This window comes from Ovis canadensis, chromosome 8 (genome assembly GCF_042477335.2).
Source record: "Ovis canadensis isolate MfBH-ARS-UI-01 breed Bighorn chromosome 8, ARS-UI_OviCan_v2, whole genome shotgun sequence".
Taxonomy (NCBI): Eukaryota; Metazoa; Chordata; class Mammalia; order Artiodactyla; family Bovidae; genus Ovis; species Ovis canadensis.
In genome coordinates, this window is record NC_091252.1 from 84,577,745 (window position 1) to 84,598,997 (window position 21,253).

At 37.9% G+C, this 21,253-nt stretch overlaps 1 protein-coding gene across 2 annotated transcripts in view; it reads left to right on the forward strand.

The window, feature by feature from the left end:
* TAB2 (TGF-beta activated kinase 1 (MAP3K7) binding protein 2) overlaps positions 1 to 21,253 on the forward strand; it is an 86,598-nt gene that overhangs the window by 37,920 nt on the left and 27,425 nt on the right. For both annotated transcript variants that reach the window (XM_069598662.1, XM_069598661.1), the window contains 2 exons: positions 6,316 to 6,506; positions 18,664 to 20,164. In XM_069598662.1, the coding sequence (XP_069454763.1) occupies positions 6,405 to 6,506; positions 18,664 to 20,164 (1,603 nt within the window). In that variant the 5' untranslated portion in view covers positions 6,316 to 6,404. The remainder of the gene's footprint in view (positions 1 to 6,315; positions 6,507 to 18,663; positions 20,165 to 21,253) is intronic.

Here is a 21,253-nt window from a genome sequence, read left to right on the forward strand (position 1 = left end):
TTTAATGGCCTATAAAGGCACTGCATGATTCAGCTCCTACCTTTTTCTTGCTGCTGCTCTCTCTAGTTTTTCCTAATATACTCCCTTGTAGTCTGTTTTTGAATGATGTGAAGGAGATGAAAAAATTACTGTGTCAGCAATGAGATAGACTGAGATAGCAGTCAGCAGATCTGGTAGCAGAAGGGAGACAGAAGATAAAATAGTGGGCAAGTTAAAATAGTTATGTAAATTATTAGCTTGTTTTGATGTGTCTTTAATCCAGGAATTTCTGTGACCTGGAGAGCAAGGGTATGGACTCTAATACTTGTATCTCCAGCATGGTTATCTGCTGTGTACTAGGCACTCCTTAAATTCATGGATTGTGAATGGATGATGATAGTCCAGTTTTAAATATCCAGGTACCTCATAAATGCTCAAATTCTGTTCAGACCTGTAAGTCCTGTTGCTTTTCTTTGTTGTTGTTGTTTTTTAATCTGGAGGCTATGGTCTCTTCTTGGGAGTACGGTTAACAGTTGCATGTGTCATACCACTGTTACAGTCCTGGAAGAATTCACCATAGTGAACGGTAGTGAAATGAAGACTTGATGATTATCACGACATGAAGTCTGAGCCATTAACTGATACTTAGTACTCTGCACTGTCATAATATTGAGAGGTTAGAAATAAGTTGCTTACATACTCTAGGAAAGGAAATAACATGGCACATTTTTTAAATCTTTCCAGTATACTTACGGTTGGGTTTGTAGTGCTGTATATACTCTGCTGGGCTTCCCAGCAGCCTCAGCGGTAAAGAATCCTCCTGCCAGTGCAGGAGACGCAGGTTCAGTCCCTGGGTCAGGAAGATCCTCTGGCGGAGGAAATGGTGATCCTCCCCAGTATTCTTGCCTGGAAAATTCCATGGGCAAGGGAGCCTGGCAGGCTGCAGTCCATGTGGTTGCAGAGTCAGACACAACTCAGTGCCTGAGCACAGCACCCAGCAGCATGTACACTCTGCTACTATTTAAAATCATTAAGAGCTTACTCCCAGATTATTTGAGCTGGCAGCAGGTTAGGTGCTAGAATTTTACCCCTATTGTTAGGAGCATTCCTGTAAAGCATGATTTCTTTATTCTTTTCTCAGAAGAGCAGTCATTTTGCATCTTAACCATAGAAAATACATTTCTGTTTATTATTAGAAATAATTTTCCAGGTTAAATTGTAAGGTATTTCTAGGTTTTCCTTTCAAAATTAAATAAATACCTATTTGTTTCAACAGTGTGTTTAGTTGTAAAGCTTATTCACTCACCCACAGGCTACATTTAAAAATAGTTACCTTGCTTTGTTCTTAAAGTCTGCTTTTGGTGGATGCAGAATATGGGTTAATTGTTTCTTTTCCCTTTCAGCACTTGAATTTTGTCTTTTCAGTATCTTCTGGCCTTCACTGTCTTTAATGAGTAGTCAGCCTTCATTTAAATTGTTGTTGCCCTTTATTTTATTTCTTTGACTGCTTTTGGGATTTTCTTTTTCTTTGGTTTTCAGCACTGTGACTATTATGCCTACATGTGATTTCTCTGGCTTTTCTTGTTTAAGACTTGCTGATCTTCTTGATCAAGATCTTTTTGCTTGTTTGTTGTATTTAAAGCAGACTCTGACCAGTTTTATTATAGAAAATTTTTCCATGATTGACTTTTCACTAATCTGTTTTGGCATGCTTCTAACAATACCAAATCAGCCGGATCAGTGATAGCCATGGTGTGTATTCTGGTATTTCCTATACCCTGTGCCCAATTCAACATTATTGCCACTGCAGATGGATACCAGTTTTGGCTGACATGGCGTAATTCTCTGTTTCAGCAGTTGTTGATGAGGATGACCAGTTTCACATTGCCTCATCTTACCATTTTCAGAGCCTGCATGTACTCCAACATGTGCTTGCCACTTTTCTTAAGAAGTTGGAATCTTGGGTTGATACAGAGTCTAGAGCTGAGTGATTTAGGCAACTTTATTGTCTTCCTTGTGACCACCGTCTTCCTGCTTTAGGTGTGAAATGGTTCCCAACCAAGAACAACCTCCAAGATGGACAGGGAGCCAGTCAAGTTCTTCTTGATGTGTAAATTTAGATCTTTTACTAACTTGGGGAAATTTTTAGACACTGTTTCATTAAATACTTTTTTCTATCCCATTCTCTGCCCCCTTTCCTTCTGGAATTCCAGTTACAGGTATGTTAAGAGTTACTGATTCTTTCTCACAGGTCCCTGAGCTAGGTTCATTTCCCTGGCTCAGTCTTTTTTTTTTCTCCATCCTTCAGGTTCTAATGATTTCTATTGCTGTGTCTTCAAGTTCACTGACTCTTTTGTCATTTCCAATTTGTGACTAAACCTAGCCAGTGAATTTTATTTCAGACATTTTATTTTTCACTTCTTGAATTTACATTTCTTTTATAGTTCTTTTTTCCTTGACTGAGAAATCTAAGCATATTGGCCCTTATATTCCTGAACATAGTTAAAATAGCTGCTTTAAAATCCTTATGTGCTAATTCTAGCATCTGGGTCATCTTGGGCTTGGTCTCCCTCAGTTGCCTTTCTCTTGACAATGGGTCAGTTTTTCCTGTGTCTTCTGTGTAATAATTTTAGATTATAACTTGGATGTTATGAATGACACATTGTAGAGACTGAAGTTTATTGTGTTCCTTTAGAATGTGTTGATGTTTGGTTAGTGGTTTGCATGCTTGCTTGTTTGTTTTAGTAGGCAGTTAACTTGGCTGAACTTAAACTACAAACTGAAACTTCACTTCTGTTACTTTAACCTTAGCCTGATTTCTTGGAATCTCGTCTGTACAGTTTGGGAACCAGAGAGATGTGTAGATACTATACACAAAATTTGGTGTTTCTCTCCTTTCGGTGATTTACTCACTAGGTTTTCAGCTATTGTGGTCATGGCAAAATCTGCCCTTTGGTTCATTAAGCGAATTAGACTGAAGATTTACTTGTTTGGGCTTTTGTTGCGCAAAAACAACTGGGATGTGCTCTCTGGGTAAAAACCATTTAAAAAATGGAAAGTCACCCCATGTTGTCTACTTCTTGCAGCTACTGACTCGCTTCTCCTCCTCCCCCAGCACCACCACTCCCACTTTGCTGTTTCTGTTTTCAAGCTCTTTATGTTTTGTCTATTTACAGAAGCTACTCGTGAGAGCATCAGTCCAGTAGGAGCTACTTTGCCATTTCAAGAAGTGGAATCCCTAAAATACAATTGTGCTTTTGAACAATTTTCTTGTTAGTATACTTGATAGTCATATAAGAGTTTTTTCAAAGAACTTGAGAGATTTCTGTTTATGTTTTAATAATGAGTTGAAATTTATTTTCATCCTCTTTTAAATAAGAAAGGTTGTCCTGAATTTAGACTGAGGATTTATTTATTTGCCTTTCCCTCAAATTATAATTTCCAAATCTACATTACTTGAAATGCATTTTAGAAGCAGAATACATGAAGAACCCATACAGTAAAGCCTTTATTTCATCCAACAAATCTTACATCTTGGACCTAGGTCCTTGGGAATACAGCTGTAAACTTTGAAGTTCTTGATCCTATGGAGCTCACGCTTTAAGGTTAGGCAGGTAGGTAGATAAGTAGATATGTCAGTATTGATAAAATGCTATGAAGTAAAACCAAGGTATGAAGATGTGATAGGGAAGGAGAGGAGAGAAGTGTGGCAATATTCTAGGTAGAAAGATTGGTCAAGGAAGCAGTCTGATCAGACTTCTTAGTGAAGTGTGAGAGAGCCATGCAAATATCTGAGGGGAAAGGGTTCCAAGCAAAAGGGGCCACAAGTCTAAAAGACCCAAGGGAGGAATGAGGTTAGCTTCTCTTTGAGAAATAACCAGTGTGAGGGAACTCTGTGGAACTGAGGAAACAAAGACAGTGGTAGGAGATGAAGTCCCAGGTGGTAGTTAGCCAGGGGTCTTGTGTTACAGGATTTTGTGCTGGGGAAATGATTGTTCGGATTTACTTTTCACAAGGATCACTCTGTTCAGTAGAGTAAGAGGTAGGGGTGGAGCAAAGAGTTAAGCAAGGAGGAGACCTTGGCAGTAGCAGTCTAGGTGAGCTGTGATCATGGCTTGAATAAGAGCAGTAGTAATAGAGGTGGGAAAATGTGATCAGATTCAGAATAATTCTTTTGCAGATAGCCAGCAAAACTTGATGATAGATTAGATATGGCATGTGAGAAGGACCAACTGAGTGACTGATGGTACCATATATGGAGGTGAAAGAGACTGGGAAAGATTTGGTCTGGGTAGGGGAAATGAAGAGTTCAATTTTGGACATACTAAGTTTGAAGTGAATTTTAGATATCCAGACATAGATGTGAAGAAAGCAGCTGGTCATGTAGCCTGGAACTCAAGGGAGAAAGAGCTCCCTTGGAGTTGGACATAGATATTTGCAAAGCCTTTGTTTAAAGTAGTGTGTTTGGTTGAGATTACCTTGACGAGGAACGTAGGTGTAATCGAAAAGAAACCCTAGGTCTGAACTGCATAACTCACTGATGTTTAGATGTCCAGAGAAGGATCTGACAAAACTGACAAGGAACTGCCAGTGGGTGGGTAGAAATCCAGAAGAGTATAAATCTCAGAAGCTAAGTGAAGAAATTGTTTAGAGAATGGGGAGTGGTTGACTGGTTTATAAACTGAAGAGAGATCTAGTGAGATGAGGCTTGAGGAGTGACGTTAAGTTTAACAATCTGAAGATCCTGGGCAACTTTGATAAGTAGTTTCAGTGAAGAAAAACTATGAAAACCTGAGTTGGTAGATTTTAAAGTGATAAGAGGGGGGAAATGAAGACAAAGTATAAACCATCCTTTCAAGGAGTTTAGCCTGAAAGAGGGAATGGGCAGATAAATGAGTTGATAACTGGAGTGAAGTCCAGAGAGACTTTCTCAAGATCAGCAATGCTATATAGCATGTTTACTGTCCCTTATATTATGTTTAAATATCATTTATGAATTTCCGGTACTCTTCTTTTCTCTTGCAACCCATTTGTAGAAATATTACATTGGATGCTAAAATATTGTGTGTGTGTGTGTGTGTGTGTGTGTTTGAAATAGATTGGGGAAATCTGTAATGCAAATAATTTGGTTTGGCAGTGCTTTTACCTAGGAGATGTAGCTAAGCTGAAGTCACACAGACAAAAGAATTGGGGAAAAATTAACCAAATGATGATAAAAAGTTTGAAAGTCTTTACCAAACATGATATCCAAATGAGCTTTTATTCTATTGAGGATTCAGGAGTTCTGTCATAACTAGATTTACTCAAAAGTGTTTAATATCTACTGTTACGCTGGAAACTGTCTACAGAGTGCTAGGTGTGCAATAAGGGACATGAGAGACCAATTTCTGTGTTCATGGAGTTTATAGACTTGTATTTAAGCTTATGGAAAAGAGAAATATTACAGATAAGAAATTTGTTTTAAAGAGATCGTCTTATTGTTAAATTTATTCTAAAATGAATTGTATTTTAATTATTGTACAAATAGTATGATTTTAAAAATTTTAATATGTTATATAGGTTTAATGTATTTATATGCTATTTATATCCCAAAGAGGCTTTAAGATTAAACATGGTTTATGTTAAGAATGTTAGGGATATAAATAAATTGGGTATTTCTCAACTTGGACTGTACATTAGAATCACTTGGGGGGCTTTTAAAAATCCATATGCTCATGTTGCTCCCAACCAATCAAATCAGAACCTCTGGGGTTGGGGCTCAAGCATTAGTATTTTAAAATACTGATTTAATAGAGACAGAGGAAATAAAATGCTACCAAGCCCCTGAGAATGAATTGATTACACATTTAAGGATTAAGTACATCTGAAAAGACAAAATATCAAATATTTTTTGACTTATAGATCATTTTTAGATAGAGCATGCAAAGCTATTTGTAGAACCAAACTTTTTTAGGATCCAAAGTTTAAAAAATTTTAGTAGAATAAATAAGATTACTCCCTTAGGCTCTCCTCTGATAATTAAGAAAAAAATCAGTGACGTTATTCATTTTTTCCCTTTTAAAACAACCTTGACAGTAATTTCTTATTTGAATGCCTTTAGGCACATCCATTATAAAGCATACACAAATACATAGGAATTAGAAAATTTTAAAGTTTGCCATTGGTAGTTATAAACTGAAAAGACAACTATACTGCAAGCATTATAAGACTGAATATTTTTATAACTTATACTAAATAGATACTAAAGCACATACCCTTTTTATTGAAATTTTAAATCCATGATAATATTAATTCTATAATAGTTCTCATTAAAATTTTTTTTTCTTTCTTTCACAGAAAATGCTTGGACAGAAGAGATGAGTACTGTTTCCACTAAGGCCTAGAATTGCCTGTTGTACAAATAGTCCTGATCAGGCAAGATACGAATGGCCCAAGGAAGCCACCAAATTGATTTTCAGGTTTTGCATGACCTGCGACAAAAATTCCCTGAAGTACCTGAAGTTGTTGTGTCCAGGTGCATGTTACAGGTCAGTGTTTAATGATTTCTGAATTTATTAATACAACTTGGTATTTTTTTAAACATTGGAAGAAAACACTTTTATCTTCTTTGGCATTAGTGCAGTATGATGGAGAGATGAGCTTTGATGTCTGATAGTCATTTAGCCTTTAGCAAGTTCTAGGCTCTCTGTTTCCCATCTGTCATATGGATAATACCTGCTTTGTAAAGTAGATGTGAGGATTAAGTGAGATCTTATATAAAGCATTAATACATGGTCCACATTTACGATGAGCTTGCTTGACTCCTCCCTTACCCAATTTTGCCAGAACTTTTAAAAATTCCAGGTCTTCCATTTCATAGGGGTAGGATGATTTGGGAGAATGACATTAAAACATGTATAATATCATATAAGAAACGAATCGCCAGTCTAGGTTTGATGCAGGATACAGGATGCTTGGGGCTGGTGCACTGGGATGACCCAGAGAGATGGTATGGGGAGGGAGGTGGGAGGGGGATTCAGGATTGGGAACACGTGTACACCCATGGCAGATTCATGTTGATGTATGGCAAAACCAATGCAGTATTGTAAAGTAAAATTTTAAAAAATAAAAGTTAAGATAAAAATTTTAAAAAAAAAGAAAATGAGAAAATCATTAAATAAGGAATCAGGGAACTTGGGATCTAATCCTAAATGGCGCCCTAAGCATATTTTACAAGTAATATGCCTTCTTTTGTCCTTTAGTTTTCTTATCTATAAAATGGAAGGATTTGACTAGACAATGCCTGAAGTCCCAATTCTAAAGAAAAAAGTTTATTTTTATATTTTTTAATTTACTCTGTAAGTTTTCCACTTAATATCACTCTCTAATACGTTTTTAGATTTTTCTTAGTACATACAATTTTAGAAATACATAATTCTAAATATTTTGTGATAGTCTACTTTCTCATTTGGTTAAAGTGGAAATCTTTCTGTCAAGAACAGTTTTTCAGCTTGTTCAAATGGAGATGAAAAAAGGTGATTGGGGCTCAGACATATTTACTCATGTTGAATGATTTTTAAAGTTTTAAATTATATGAAACTTGAAAAGGCTCAATATCTGTATTTGGTATCAAGTAACTCCATTTTGTTCACACTCTGTCACCTGTTCTCTGTACACTTAATTAGCCTACCACCTTTAGTCTAACCCAGTTTTGGTCTTTCCAATCTGTCCTTCTCACTTCTGCTAGAAATGTCCTTTTAAATTCAGATTTTATTGCATATTTACCTGCTTAAAAGCCCCATGGTTGTTACCCATACCCTTCAGAGTAAAGCTGATAAATCTTGATGAGGGCATACTAGATCTGTGATCTAAAATCCTGCCGCCTTCTGCAGCATGACCTCTTGCTTAGTCCTTCCTCCCTCATACCCTTTCCCATGATCATCCTCAGCTAGTTGGAATTCTCCAAATATGTCTGGCTCTTTCTGTGGTACATTATTTAAAAGCATATGTTTTGAGTTAATAGTACTCTATTGTATATTTGAAATTTGCTAAAAGAGCAGATCTTGAGTATTCTTACTGCAAAAATAAAAAAGGAAGAAAGAAAAAATTGGCTGTGTAGAATAGTAGATGTGTTGATTGTGGTAATCATTACACAACATATAAGTATATTAAATCCTCCCACTGTAACCTTTAAAAAGAATCATGTTGTCCAGCCTAAATATATACAGTTTTTATTTATCCATCATACCTCAGGTAAAGCTAAGGGGAAGTCATTTTAAAAATTTAATAATAACAAGTAGCGTATGTTTTGTGAGTAAAAGAGACTTGAATTCAATATTTGACAGTTAATGGCAGCAATTGAATTAACTTCTCTGACCCTCATTTTCCTCAAGTGTACAATGGAAACTTTAAAAAAAGCTTAACAGAATTAAATGTGATAATGCAGGAAAGCAGCTAGTAGGATAACTGATTCATAATGAGTGCTTAAGTAATGTTAGCAACCAATATGAATAACAGTAATAATAGTGGAAGGCCCATAATGAATATTTGGTGAGTGAATCAGTAGTCCATATTTGTTGATATCAGATATGTAATGAAAATGAAAGAGGAAGGAAGGGTAATAAAAATGGAGTCAAAAACTAAAGAAAGTCTGAAAAGGAGCAGCAACAGTGAGGGGACGGTATCTTCTACAACTCAGGTTCAGTTCAGTTCAGTCGCTCGGTCATGTTCAACTCTGCATCCCCATGGTCTGTAGCACACCAGGCCTCCCTGTCCATCACCAACTTCCAGAGTTTACTCAAACTCTTGTCCATTGAGTCGGTGATGCCATCCAAGCATCTCATCCTCTGTCATCCCCTTCTCCTCCTGACTTCAATATTTCCCAGCATCGGGGTCCTTTCAAATGAGTCTGTTCTTCAGATCAGGTGGCCAAAGTATTGGAGTTTCAGCTTCAGCATCAGTCCTTCCAATGAATATTCAGGACTGATCTCCTTTAGGATGGACTGGTTGGATCTCCTTGCAGTCCAAGGGACTCTCAAGAGTCTTCTCCAACACCACAGTTCAAAAGCATCAGTTCTTTGGTGCTCAGCTTTCTTTATGGTCCAACTCGCACATCCATACATGTCTACTGGAAAAACCACAGCTTTGACTAGATGGAGCTTTGTTGGCAAAGTAATGTCTCTGCTTTTTAATATGCTGCCTAGGTTGGTCATAACTTTTCTTCCAAGGAGCAAGCATCTTTTAATTTCATGCAGTGATTTTGGAACCCCCCAAAATAAAGTCAGCCACTGTTTCCCCACCTATTTACCATGAAGTGATGGAACCTGATGCCATGATCTTAGTTTTCTGAATGTTGAGTTTTAAGCCAACTTTTTCACTCTCCTCTTTCACTTTCATCAAGAGGCTCTTTAATTCTTCTTTGCTTTCTGCCATAAGGCTGGTGTCATCTGCATATCTGAGGTTATTGATATTTCTCCCAGCAATCTTGATTCCAGCTTGTGCTTCATCCAGCCCAGCGTTTCTTATGATGTACTCTGCATATATAAGTTAAATAAGAAGGGTGACAATATACAGCCTTGACATACTCCTTTTCCTATTTGGAACCAGTCTGTTGTTCCATGTCCAGTTCTAACTGTTGCTTCTTAACCTGCATACAAGTTTCTGCCTTGAGAACTATTTCATGAATAGTATGAAAAGGCAAAAATATAGGGCAAATATAGGAGTTCAGAGATGAACTTCCCAGGTCAGTAGTGCCCAACATGCTACTGGAGATCAGTGGAGAAATAACTCCAGAAAGAATGAAGAGACGGAGCCAAAGCAAAAACAACATCCAGCTGTGGATGTGACTGGCAATGGAAGTGAAGTCTGGTGCTTTAAAGAGAAGTAAGAACCTGGAATGTTAGGTCCATGAATCAAGGCAAATTGGAAGTGGTCAGACAGGAGATGGCAAGAGTAAACATCAACATTTTAGGAATCAGCAAACTAAAATGGACAGGAATGGATGGATTTAACTCAGATGACCATTCCATCTACTAGTGTGGGCAAGAATCCGGGATCTTAGAAGAAATGGAGTAGCCATCATAGTCAACAAAAGAGTCTGAAATGCAGTACTTGGATGCATTCTCAAAAAGGACAGAATGATCTCTGTTCGTTTCCAAGGCAAACCATTCAATATCACAGTAATCCAAGTCTATGCCCCAGCCAATAATGCTGACGAAGCTGAAGTTAAATGGTTCTATGAAGACCTACAACACCTTCTTGAACTAACACCCCAAAAAGATGTCCTTTTTATTAAGGGGACTGGAATGCAAAAAGTAGTAAGTCAAGAAATACCTGGAATAACAGGCAAATTTGGCCTCAGAGTACAGATTGAAGCAGGACAAAGGCTAATAGAGTTTTGCCAAGAGAACACACTGGTCGTAGCAAACACCCTCTTCCAACAACACAAAAGAAGACTCTACATATGGACATCACCAGATGGTCAATACCGAAATCAGATTGATTATATTCTTTTCAGCCAAAGATGGAGAAGCTCTATACAGTCAGCAAAAATAAGACTGGGAGCTGACTGTGGCTCAGATCAGGAACTTCTTATTGCCAAATTCAGACTTAAATTGAAGAAAGTAGGGAAAACCACTAGACCATTCACATATGACCTAAATCAAATCCCTTATGATTATACAGTGGAAGTGACAAATAGATTCAAAGGATTAGATCTGATAGAGTGCCTGAAGAACTATGGATGGAGGTTCGTGACAGTGTACAGGAGGCAGTGATCAAGACCATCCCAAAGAAAAAGAAGTGCAAAAAGGCAAATGGTTGTCTGAGGAGGCCTTAAAAATAGCTATGAAAAAAAGAGAAGCAAAAGGCAACAGAGAAAGGGAAAGATATAAGCATCTGAATGCAGAGTTCCAAAGAATAGCAAGGAGAGATAAGATAGCCTTCTTCAATGATCAGTGCAAAGAAATAGAGGAAAACAATGGATTGGGAAAGACTAGAGATCTGGTCAAAAAAATTCAAGATACCAAGGAAACATTTCATGCAAAGCTGGGCACAATAAGGGACAGAAATGGTGTGGACCTGACAGAAGATATTAAGAAGAGGTGGCAAGAATACACAGAGCTATATAACTCGGATATCTCTTCCTAATTTTTTAAATCACGTTCTCTGATAAGACTATACTGAGAATGTTCACTGAATCATTGAAAGATAGAAAAATACGATATTCTTCAATAAAACTGTGTAAGATTTGCTACTGAGAGAACTGTCCAGAATGTGGAGGGAGGGAGGAGAGAGAAGCTCTTAAAGTATAATCTTCAGGGTGTGTTAAGTTAAATAAAATGTACAGTATATATAGATGTATATAAATACATCTGTAAATAAATATACATATGTATATATATTTGCCCCTGTTTGCATGAGGAAATACTGGAAGGATTAAAAATGAAATAAAAGATGGGTTATCCATGGTGGGCAAGAAGGAGCAGGCCAGATGAGAGGAGACATCTCAATGTGTATCTTTTAGTGTTGCTTTGATCTTTGTAAATAAATTACCTATTTTTAAAAAAGATAAAATAAGTAAACAGGTTTTTAACTACCAAGAAAACAGAAAATGAATAATCTAGAATTTCTTTTGGGCTTTCAGTAGTGTCAACTTCAATATATTAATCTGGTTTTATGAAAACACAACATTGTATGGCATGCTTCCCAATACCCAGCTCTTTTAAATTGAGTTGATAATCTTTCTGGGCATTCAAGCAATATGTCTTCTAGCTGATTTAACAAAAATGTGACAAGTGAAGGATGGGGAAGACTCCTCTAGGGATACAAATAGGGTGTGAATCTTCCCAAATTTAGAAAGTTACTTTTAAACTGTCACAGCAAATAAACTACCTCTAAACGTAGTGTGACTTCCCTGGTGGCTCAGACGGTTAAGCATCTGTCTACAATGCAGGAGACCCGGGTTCAATCCCTGGGTCAGGAAGATCCCCTGGAGAAGGAAGTGGCAACCCACTCCAGTACTATTGCCTGGAAAATCCCATGGACAGAGGAGCCTAGTAGGCTACATGTAGTCCATGGGGTCACAAAGAGTCGGACACGACTGAGTGACTTCACTTCACTTCACTTCAAACGTAGTGTAAATAGCTCTTATTTAGTGACAGCTTTTCTTTGGGGAGCTGCTCTCCCTTACTCGAGTTTCCAAGGTGGTGCTAGTGGTAAAGAACCTGCCTGCCAGTGAAGGAGACCTAAGAGACCTGGGTTCGATCCCTGTGTTGGGAAGATCCCCTGGAGGAGGAAATGGCAACCCACTCTAGTATTTTTGCCTGGAGAACTTCATGGACAGAGAAGCTTGGTGGTCTGCAGTCTGTGGTGTAACAAAGAGTCAGACATCACTGAAGACGCTTGCTCCTTGGAAGAAAAGCTATGACAAACCTAGACAGTGTATTAAAAAGCAGAGATACTACTTTACCAACAAAGATCCATATAATCACAGCTATGATTTTTCCAGTAGTCATGTATGGATGTGAGAGTTGAACCATGGTGAAGGCTGAGCGCTGAAGAATTGATGCTTTTGAACTGTGGTGTTGGAAGAGACTGTTGAGAGTCCCTTGGACTGTAAGGAGATCCAACCAGTCCATCCTAAAGGAAATCAACCCTGAATATTCATTGGAAGGACTGATGCTGAAGCTGAAGCTCCAATACTTTGGCCACCTGATGGAAAGAACTGAATCACTGGAAAAGACCCTGATACTGGGAATGATTAAGTCAGGAGGAGACGAGGACGAGATAGTTGGATGGCATCACTGGACTCGATGGAGATGAGTTTGAACAAGCTCTGGGAGATGGTGAAGGACAGGGAAACCTGGTGTACTGCAGTCCATGGGGTCACAAAGAGTCAGACACGACTGAATGACTGAACAGCAGCTCCCTTTCTCAGTTGGGTAGGCTTCTTTGTCTTTTCTCTGAAGACAAGTATATTATCCTCCCTATATTATACTGGTTCAGAACTTTGCTGCTGCTGCTGCTGCTGCTAAGTCGCATAAGTTGTGTCTGACTCTGTTGACCCCATAGACGTCAGCCCACCAGGCTCCCTCGTCCCTGGGATTCTCCAGGCAAGAACACTGGAGTGGGTTGCCATTTCCTTCTCCAATGCGTGAAAGTGAAGTCACTTGGTTGTGTCCGACTCTTCACGATCCTATGGACTGCAGCCTACCAGGCTCCTCCGTCCATGGGATTTTCCAGGCAAGAGCACTGGAGTGGGGTGCCATCGCCTTCTCCGTCAGAACTTTTCTAGATTAAAAAGATAATAATATACAGAATATTAAAAATCAGTAGTTAAAGGATCATGTCACACTGCCACTTTGTATACATGTTCTTAAACATCTTGGGAGAACTGAAGTATCAGTATCATTTCTGTTCTCTTCTGACTTTTTTTACTGCTCAGCTCCCTCTTTTTGGAACTACTCACATCATTTCTTTGTGCTGTAGATTCTCTAAGATAGCTGTGTTTTCAGCAGGTGTAATTCATATCTTTAGCATTCATGTTTGGTAACTAAATCATAACTTAGAATAGTGTACAGATGTGTAGCTAGCACTTTCAGTTTTTTAACTGAAATTTTCATTATTTTTTAATTCTCTTAATATGACAGTTAAATCTGTAAGTTTAAAATTGCTTTTCTTTTCAAAATAATGCATTATTACTTGTAAGCCTTAGTAGTTAAGTACTATAGCCTTAATTGAAGTCTTCTCAGATGACCTCCACCCATAAACCTTATCCATATTCCTATTACAGCACCTACCATTGTGCATTATATTTATTTATGTACACATTAATTTCCTCCACTGGACCATGAGATCCTTAAGACAGCAGTTATATTCCTTTCTACTTGCCTAATGGGATGCTCAGTAAATATTGGTTGAAAGAGTGAATGAATCAAAGTATGAGAAGGATGATTATAGTGTATGCTTTGATACTGTCTATGCAAGAAGCTTGGGGGGAAACGAAAAATGAACTGGAAATAACAATTCAGACTCTTCTGTAATTTTGAAGAGAATGCAGATTTGTATATGTACAAAAAAACAGTGACTTTCAATCTTTTAAAAACTCACCCCACCTCTTTTGATACACTTAAATGGGAGTCCTGTACCATTTCCCACTAAAGTAACCAGGGCTTCTTTGAGAAATAGCTGATCCTGTTTCTAGGATAAGAGCTGGACAAGGTGATCGTGAACTTCTTGTCATATTAGAAAGCAAGGAAGCTATGAAAGAGACGACTGGGCTCACGTCCTATGTACACTGGAGCCAATGTGGAATCATTCCCACTAGCCTAAAGATAGGATATAATGACCATAAACGACAAGCATTGACACATATCAGAATGTTAAAGATACAGGAGTTTATCATGATACTGAAAATGTGTCACCTTTGGAAGTTGCTAGGGCACCAATTCATTATTCTAAAAACCAGTAAAGAGAATTTATTTATCCTGCTTGTTCTGTGCAAAAAGTAATAGTTGAAAAGATCAAATTCTTTGAGGAAGAATTGCAGCTCAATACATGAAGAAGGAATCTTTTAATTGGAATACTACCCTTTTGCATCCCCTAATAAAGTTTCTCAACAGTGACGATCCCTGACTGCTAAAAGTCATTAGCTGGATCAAGCTGTGACATCAGAACCTACCAATCAGCCTTAAGGTCAAAAAAAGACAGGCAGATATATCATTGTGTCTCCTGTGTGATACAATAAGAAACAAAGCCTACAAAGGGACTTGCCAAAAACTTGTATGCATGAACCTGCGCACACCTGTAGTGAAATAGTTTACAGTGAAATATAGGAAATAGTCATACCACAAGGGTGCAATCAGCCAATCCAGATGGGAAATTCTGCTGGACAAATGACCCATTTTTCAAAAAACAAATGGCTTAGAAAATTATAGAAAGAGGAGAGGGTTAATTATTATTATAAGATATCTAAGAAGCATATCAACCAAATTATGTGAACTTTGCTCAGATCCTGATTTAAACTAACTAAAACAATAACTGCAAGACAAGGGACTTTAACACTTATTTGGATATTATGTGATATTACGAGACAGGGGACTTTAATACTATTTGCATATTATGTGATATTAAGTACTGATTATTTTAGGATATGATAATGCCATTTGCAGTTATATTTTAAGATACATATTGATGTATTTACAGATGGAAACAAAATAATGTCAGGCTTGATCTAGCTTCATAGGAGCAGCTGGAACAGATAAATTGGTGAAGAAAGATTTGCCATATAAAGATTGATAATGAATATAGGAGAGTTTGTGATATTTGGACTTCCCTGATAACTCAGTTGGTAAAGAATACACCTGCAATGCAGGAGACCCCAGTTTGATTCCTGGGTTGGGAAGATCCACTGAAGAAGGGATAGGCTACCCACTCCAGTATTCTTGGGCTTCCCTTGTGGTTCAATTGGTAAAGAATCTGCCTGCAATGCAGGAAACCTGAGTCTGACCCCTGGGTTGGGAAGATCCCCTGGAGAAGGGAAAGGCTAGCCATTCCAGTGTTCTGGCCTGGAGAATTTCATGGACTTTATAGTCCATAGTCTGTGTGGGGTCACACAGAGTCAGACACAATTGAGCAACTTCCGCTTCACTTTACTTGACTTGTGATATTTACTGTGCTTTTATATGTGTTTAAACTTTTCTGAAACAAAATGTTTAAAAAGTATATTTCCTTTTATCCTATTGTAGCCTTATAAAAGTCCCTGTGAACTCTTTCATGGTTTTGCTAATAAGAAGTAATGTCTGTAGAGAGTAAAAACAACCTAAGGACCTGTGAGTTATGGCGTAGCTGGGATTAGGATATATTAATACTAATGAGAGATTATAAAGAATTAGGGATTTTTGAGATCTCGAGGAAATTAAAACATTTGTAAATATGGATGTCAGCTTTTGAAAAGGAAGTGTGGGATTGGATTTAGTAGGGAATATGCATTTTAATTTGGGAATGTTAGCAAAAAGGAGATGAGAAGATGAGGTCTTTCGTGACTTAGAAGGGAGAAGAATTTACTAGGAATAGCAATAAACTTAGTTTGAAGCAAAAGCACCAGTTAGGTTTGGCAAAAAGATAAGGTCTTAATATGAAAAAGAGTAATCAGTTGATAAAGATTGTGATGAATTTTTAAATTTTCTTTGAAAAACTAGTGTGTATTAATTCAGAGCTGTGTGTAGGATAAAAGGATTTTTATGGTATGAAAGATTTGAACTGTTGGTTTAAGAGGGAAAAAAGTCCAACCTTGCTCACTAATCTTTTCTTTTGTGTTACCTGTTCAAAATTGTGAACTACCATTTCTTAACAAGACTTGGAGATGCCTTTAAGTACCATTTTCTCTACTAAGATTTTATCTCATGTCAAATCACCTATAGACATTTTAACCTGACTATTCATCCTTTTTATCTCTAAAATTCCCCTTTCTGTCAGGCTCTTAGTCTTCCAGTTCTCCTTGAATTCTCTTTCTCCCTTATAGCAAATTGTGTTGACTATTTGTGAAGTGAAAGTCACTCAGTCGTGTCCAACTCTTTGTGACCCCATGGACTCTACAGTTCATGGAATCCTCCAGGCCAGAATACTAGAGTGGGTAGCCTTTCCCTTCTCCAAGGGAATCTTCCTTACCGAGGAATCAAACCGGGGTCTCCTGCATTACAGGCAGATTCTTTTCCAACTGAGCTTATCAGGAAAAGACTGTTTGTAGTCTTTCATAATTTGTTTTCACAGTCAGTCATTATTTCATGTCTTCTAACTGATCTTGTCAAAAAGTTTACCCTGTCTTCTTTCAGTATCAGTGAAGTTCTTTATCTTCCCCAGAGACCCTTTGTGTCTTCATTTCTCTGTTAGCATATGTTGATTGGCTCTTCCCATTTCCTATATTAAAGTCCAAACTCCATAGTGTGACTCATTTTTCAAAACCGTGAATTATTTAATCCCAATCTGATTTTCTAACAGTTTGTTCCACAGAATTTCCAATAGAAACCTTAAACTCCAGCCAGATCTATTCCAATTACTTTGTTTAGAACATACTTACTGTCACATTTATGTCTGTATTTACTCATGCCATTCCCTTCAGCAGGAATGCTTTTTTTCCTATTCAGGTCCTCCATTTACTAAGGAAATCAATGAGATTGTACCTCCTTCATGAACACAGTCCTTTTTACAGTAGCCTACAATAGTAACTCTCTGTTGAACTTCAGTACCACTTATTATTTGGCACATGTTCATGCTTTTAAAATGTTACCTTTTCACAAATCCATATTTTGTTTCCCTAATTGAGTTGCAAGCTCTTCTAAGGAAAAGTCTGGGTTTATACATCATTTGAGTCCTCCACAGTCCCGAACAGAATATCGCACACATTGTGGGTGTTCAGCAAATATTTTTATGGATAATTTGTGAGTAGTGGTTAGTCAGTCTCTTCTTAAGAAACAATCCAGTCATTTTTTGGTTTGTTTTTATTTTTTTCATTTCTCTGGAGTAGAATTATTGATGCTGTCTAAAGGCAAAGATGTGAACTCAGCCCCTGAGATTCTGGGGGCTAACTTGAACTTATATTACATACATATACATATGTGGTTTGTTTATTTTTAACACTAAAGAGGAAGCACGTAAGGAACTGTGACACCTTTGTTACGAATTTTAGAACTTTTTAACTTAAATACCACAAAAAATAGTTTCTAAAAGGTCGTTGGTTTGAAAGAATGATACATAACACATGAACATGCAAAGTATTATGTAGCAAGCTGCAGTGCTGTGGCCAGCTGACTCGTTAGGAAAGACCCTGTTGCTGGGAAAGATTGGAGGCAGGAGGAGAAGGGGACGACAGAGGATGAAATGGTTCATGGCATCACCAACTTGATGGACATGTGTTTGAGCAAGCTCCAGGAGTTGGTGATGGACAGGAAAGCCTGGTGTGCTATAGCCCATGGGATCACAAAGAGTGGGACATGACTGAGCGACTGAACTAACTAATGTGTTTACGTTGAGTATTTATATTTTGTTCGACATTCAAACTGCATTTTTAAATAAGTTGCAGTGTTACTATATTTGCATGAATCTGTTCTGTAAATCAGTCAGTTCAGTTCATTTCAGTTGCTCAGTCATGTCAACTCTTTGCAATCCCATGGACTGCAGCACGCTAGGCTTCCCTGTCCTTCACCATCTCCTGGAGCTTTCTCAAACTCGTGCCCATTGCATCAGCAATGCCATCCAACCCATCTTATCCTCTGTTGTCCCCTTTCTTTATTTCTACTATAAAAAAACTCCTATTATAATTATTGTTTGTTAGAGAACTTACCATTACTTTAGTAATGAGGATTTTTTTAATCTTTATTAAATTTGTTAAAATATTGTTTCTGTTTTGTGTTCTGGTTTTCTGGCCAAGTCAAATGTGGGGTCTTAGCTCCCTGACCAGGGACTGAACCCACACCCCCTGCACTGAAAGATGAAGTCTTAACCCCTGGACCACCAGGGACATCCCAGTAATGAGGATTTTTAATTCAGTTGTTTGCATTAATATTAGTTTCTCAAGAAAAAAGGCTCAAATGTATCTGTTATAATTGTACTAACTAATCTCTGATTAATCTTGTAATATTTTAATAGCAATGAGAGTATATGTGTTGGCTTCTGGTTAACACAAGCTGTTTTTATTTTGTCTTATAGAATAATAATAACCTGGATGCCTGCTGTGCAGTTCTCTCTCAGGAGAGTACAAGGTATCTTTATGGTGAAGGAGACTTGAATTTTTCGGATGATTCTGGAATTTCTGGTCTACGCAATCACATGACTTCTCTCAACTTGGACTTGCAGTCACAGAATGTTTACCACCATGGAAGAGAGGGGAATAGAATGAATGGAAGCAGGACTCTAACGCACAGCATTAGTGACGGACAACTTCAAGGTGGTCAGTCCAATAATGAGCTGCTTCAGCAGGAGCCGCAGACAGCACCAGCTCAAGTTCCTCAAGGCTTTAATGTTTTTGGAATGTCCAGTGCATCCGGTGCTTCTAATTCGGCACCACACCTTGGATTTCACTTAGGCAGCAAAGGAACATCTAACCTTTCTCCACAAACTCCAAGATTTAATCCCATCATGGTAACGTTAGCCCCAAATATCCAGACTGGTCGTAATACTCCTACTTCTTTGCACATACATGGTGTACCTCCACCTGTACTTAACAGTCCACAGGGAAATTCTATCTATATTAGGCCCTACATTACAACTCCTAGTGGTACAACTCGACAGACACAACAGCATTCTGGCTGGGTATCTCAGTTTAATCCCATGAACCCTCAACAAGTTTATCAACCTTCACAACCTGGTCCCTGGACTACATATCCTGCATCCAATCCCCTGCCACATACCTCAGCCCAGCAGCCGAATCAGCAAGGCCACCAGACCTCTCATGTCTATATGCCCATCAGTTCACCTACGACTCCACAACCACCCACAATTCATTCGTCTGGTAGCTCACAGTCTTCTGCCCATAGCCAATATAACATTCAGAATATTTCAACAGGACCTCGAAAAAACCAGATTGAAATCAAACTTGAACCCCCACAAAGAAACAGTTCTTCGAAATTGCGCTCTTCTGGACCTCGAACCTCCAGCAGTTCCTCTTCGGTCAACAGCCAGACCTTAAACAGAAACCAGCCCACTGTTTACATAGCTGCCAGTCCCCCAAATACTGATGAGGTGATGTCCCGTAGTCAACCTAAGGTCTATATATCAGCAAATGCTGCCACAGGAGATGAGCAGGTCATACGAAATCAGCCCACTCTCTTCATATCCACCAACTCTGGAGCATCCGCTGCCTCCAGGAATATGTCCGGGCAAGTGAGCATGGGTCCTGCCTTTATTCATCACCACCCTCCCAAAAGTCGAGCAATAGGCAATAACTCTGCAACTTCTCCTCGGGTAGTGGTCACTCAACCCAATACAAAATATACTTTTAAAATTACAGTTTCTCCCAACAAACCCCCTGCAGTTTCACCAGGGGTAGTGTCCCCTACCTTTGAACTTACAAACCTTTTAAACCATCCTGATCATTATGTAGAAACAGAGAATATTCAGCACCTCACGGACCCTGCTTTAGCACATGTGGATAGAATAAGTGAAGCACGGAAGTTGAGTATGGGATCTGATGATGCTGCCTACACACAAGGTAATAAAAATACTGCAATGGGGTCATTTTCCATTCTGGGTTTAATTGGTGTACATTTGACTTCCCTGCAGAAATGGGTATCAGTATCATTATTTTATGTTGTAAATGTTGTCCAAAATAATACTATCTTAAGAACTTTTGAGAGTATTCATATAAATTTTAAATATATCAGTTTTATTATGTTATAACTTGAAGCTTGAATGCTAGCCTGATCAGATGTTCCGAATAATCACCTCTTGATTTGGTTGCTCATAAAAGTTTGTTTTCACCTGTAGTGATGCTGACTTTCCCTTTACATTTTCTGCAAATAAAAATTCCTAAAAACATGTATTTTAATAAGAGATTAGTGAACTAGTATAGCAAACTCTGCCATCTTTGGCCAAAAGAATCCTCTGTTCTTCATTGTTCTAATACGGTTTTGCCTTATTTTGTATCAAAGTCTAAATTGCTATGCATTCTTGAATAACTCAAAAGTATCAGTAACAGGATTCAGATTTCTCTTTTTCTTCTTTTCAGTCTCCCTTAAACATCAGTTAATGCAATCTTTTTGTTTGGAATTGTGAATAAGAATTTCAAATCTATCTCACTTGGTTATGCTTTTCAGAAATAGACTAGTTAATATTGGCATAATACTAAATTATATCTATATTAATTCAATTAGAGATCATTTATATCTGACCTCTTAAGTTATTTAATCTTCAATAGGAAGCTATTAAATTCAGTCAGATAAAAAAGAAGATAAGTGTTTGTTTCTTCAGTATTGACAAAGGTTTTGTAAATTAGCCAAAGTCCTTTAGAGTAAGGATTTATCATAATCATCTATACCCCTGGTAAACTGTTCTCAGTATTATAGGTTGGAAAATACTACACAGTCACCCCCATGCAGTAAATAGCCTCCTACTACTAGTAGTACCACTTCTCCTTTTTAAAATTTCTAAAACTAATGATTTTACTGCAGAGTTTCATAGAGGAGGTTTGGTTTGTTTTGACTGGTTTGGTTTGTTTTAAACAATTATATTCTAGTGATTCTCAACCCATGCTGGGCTGTGGTGCTTTCAAATTCTTAATCACCTTTGAAGCTTTCAAAAC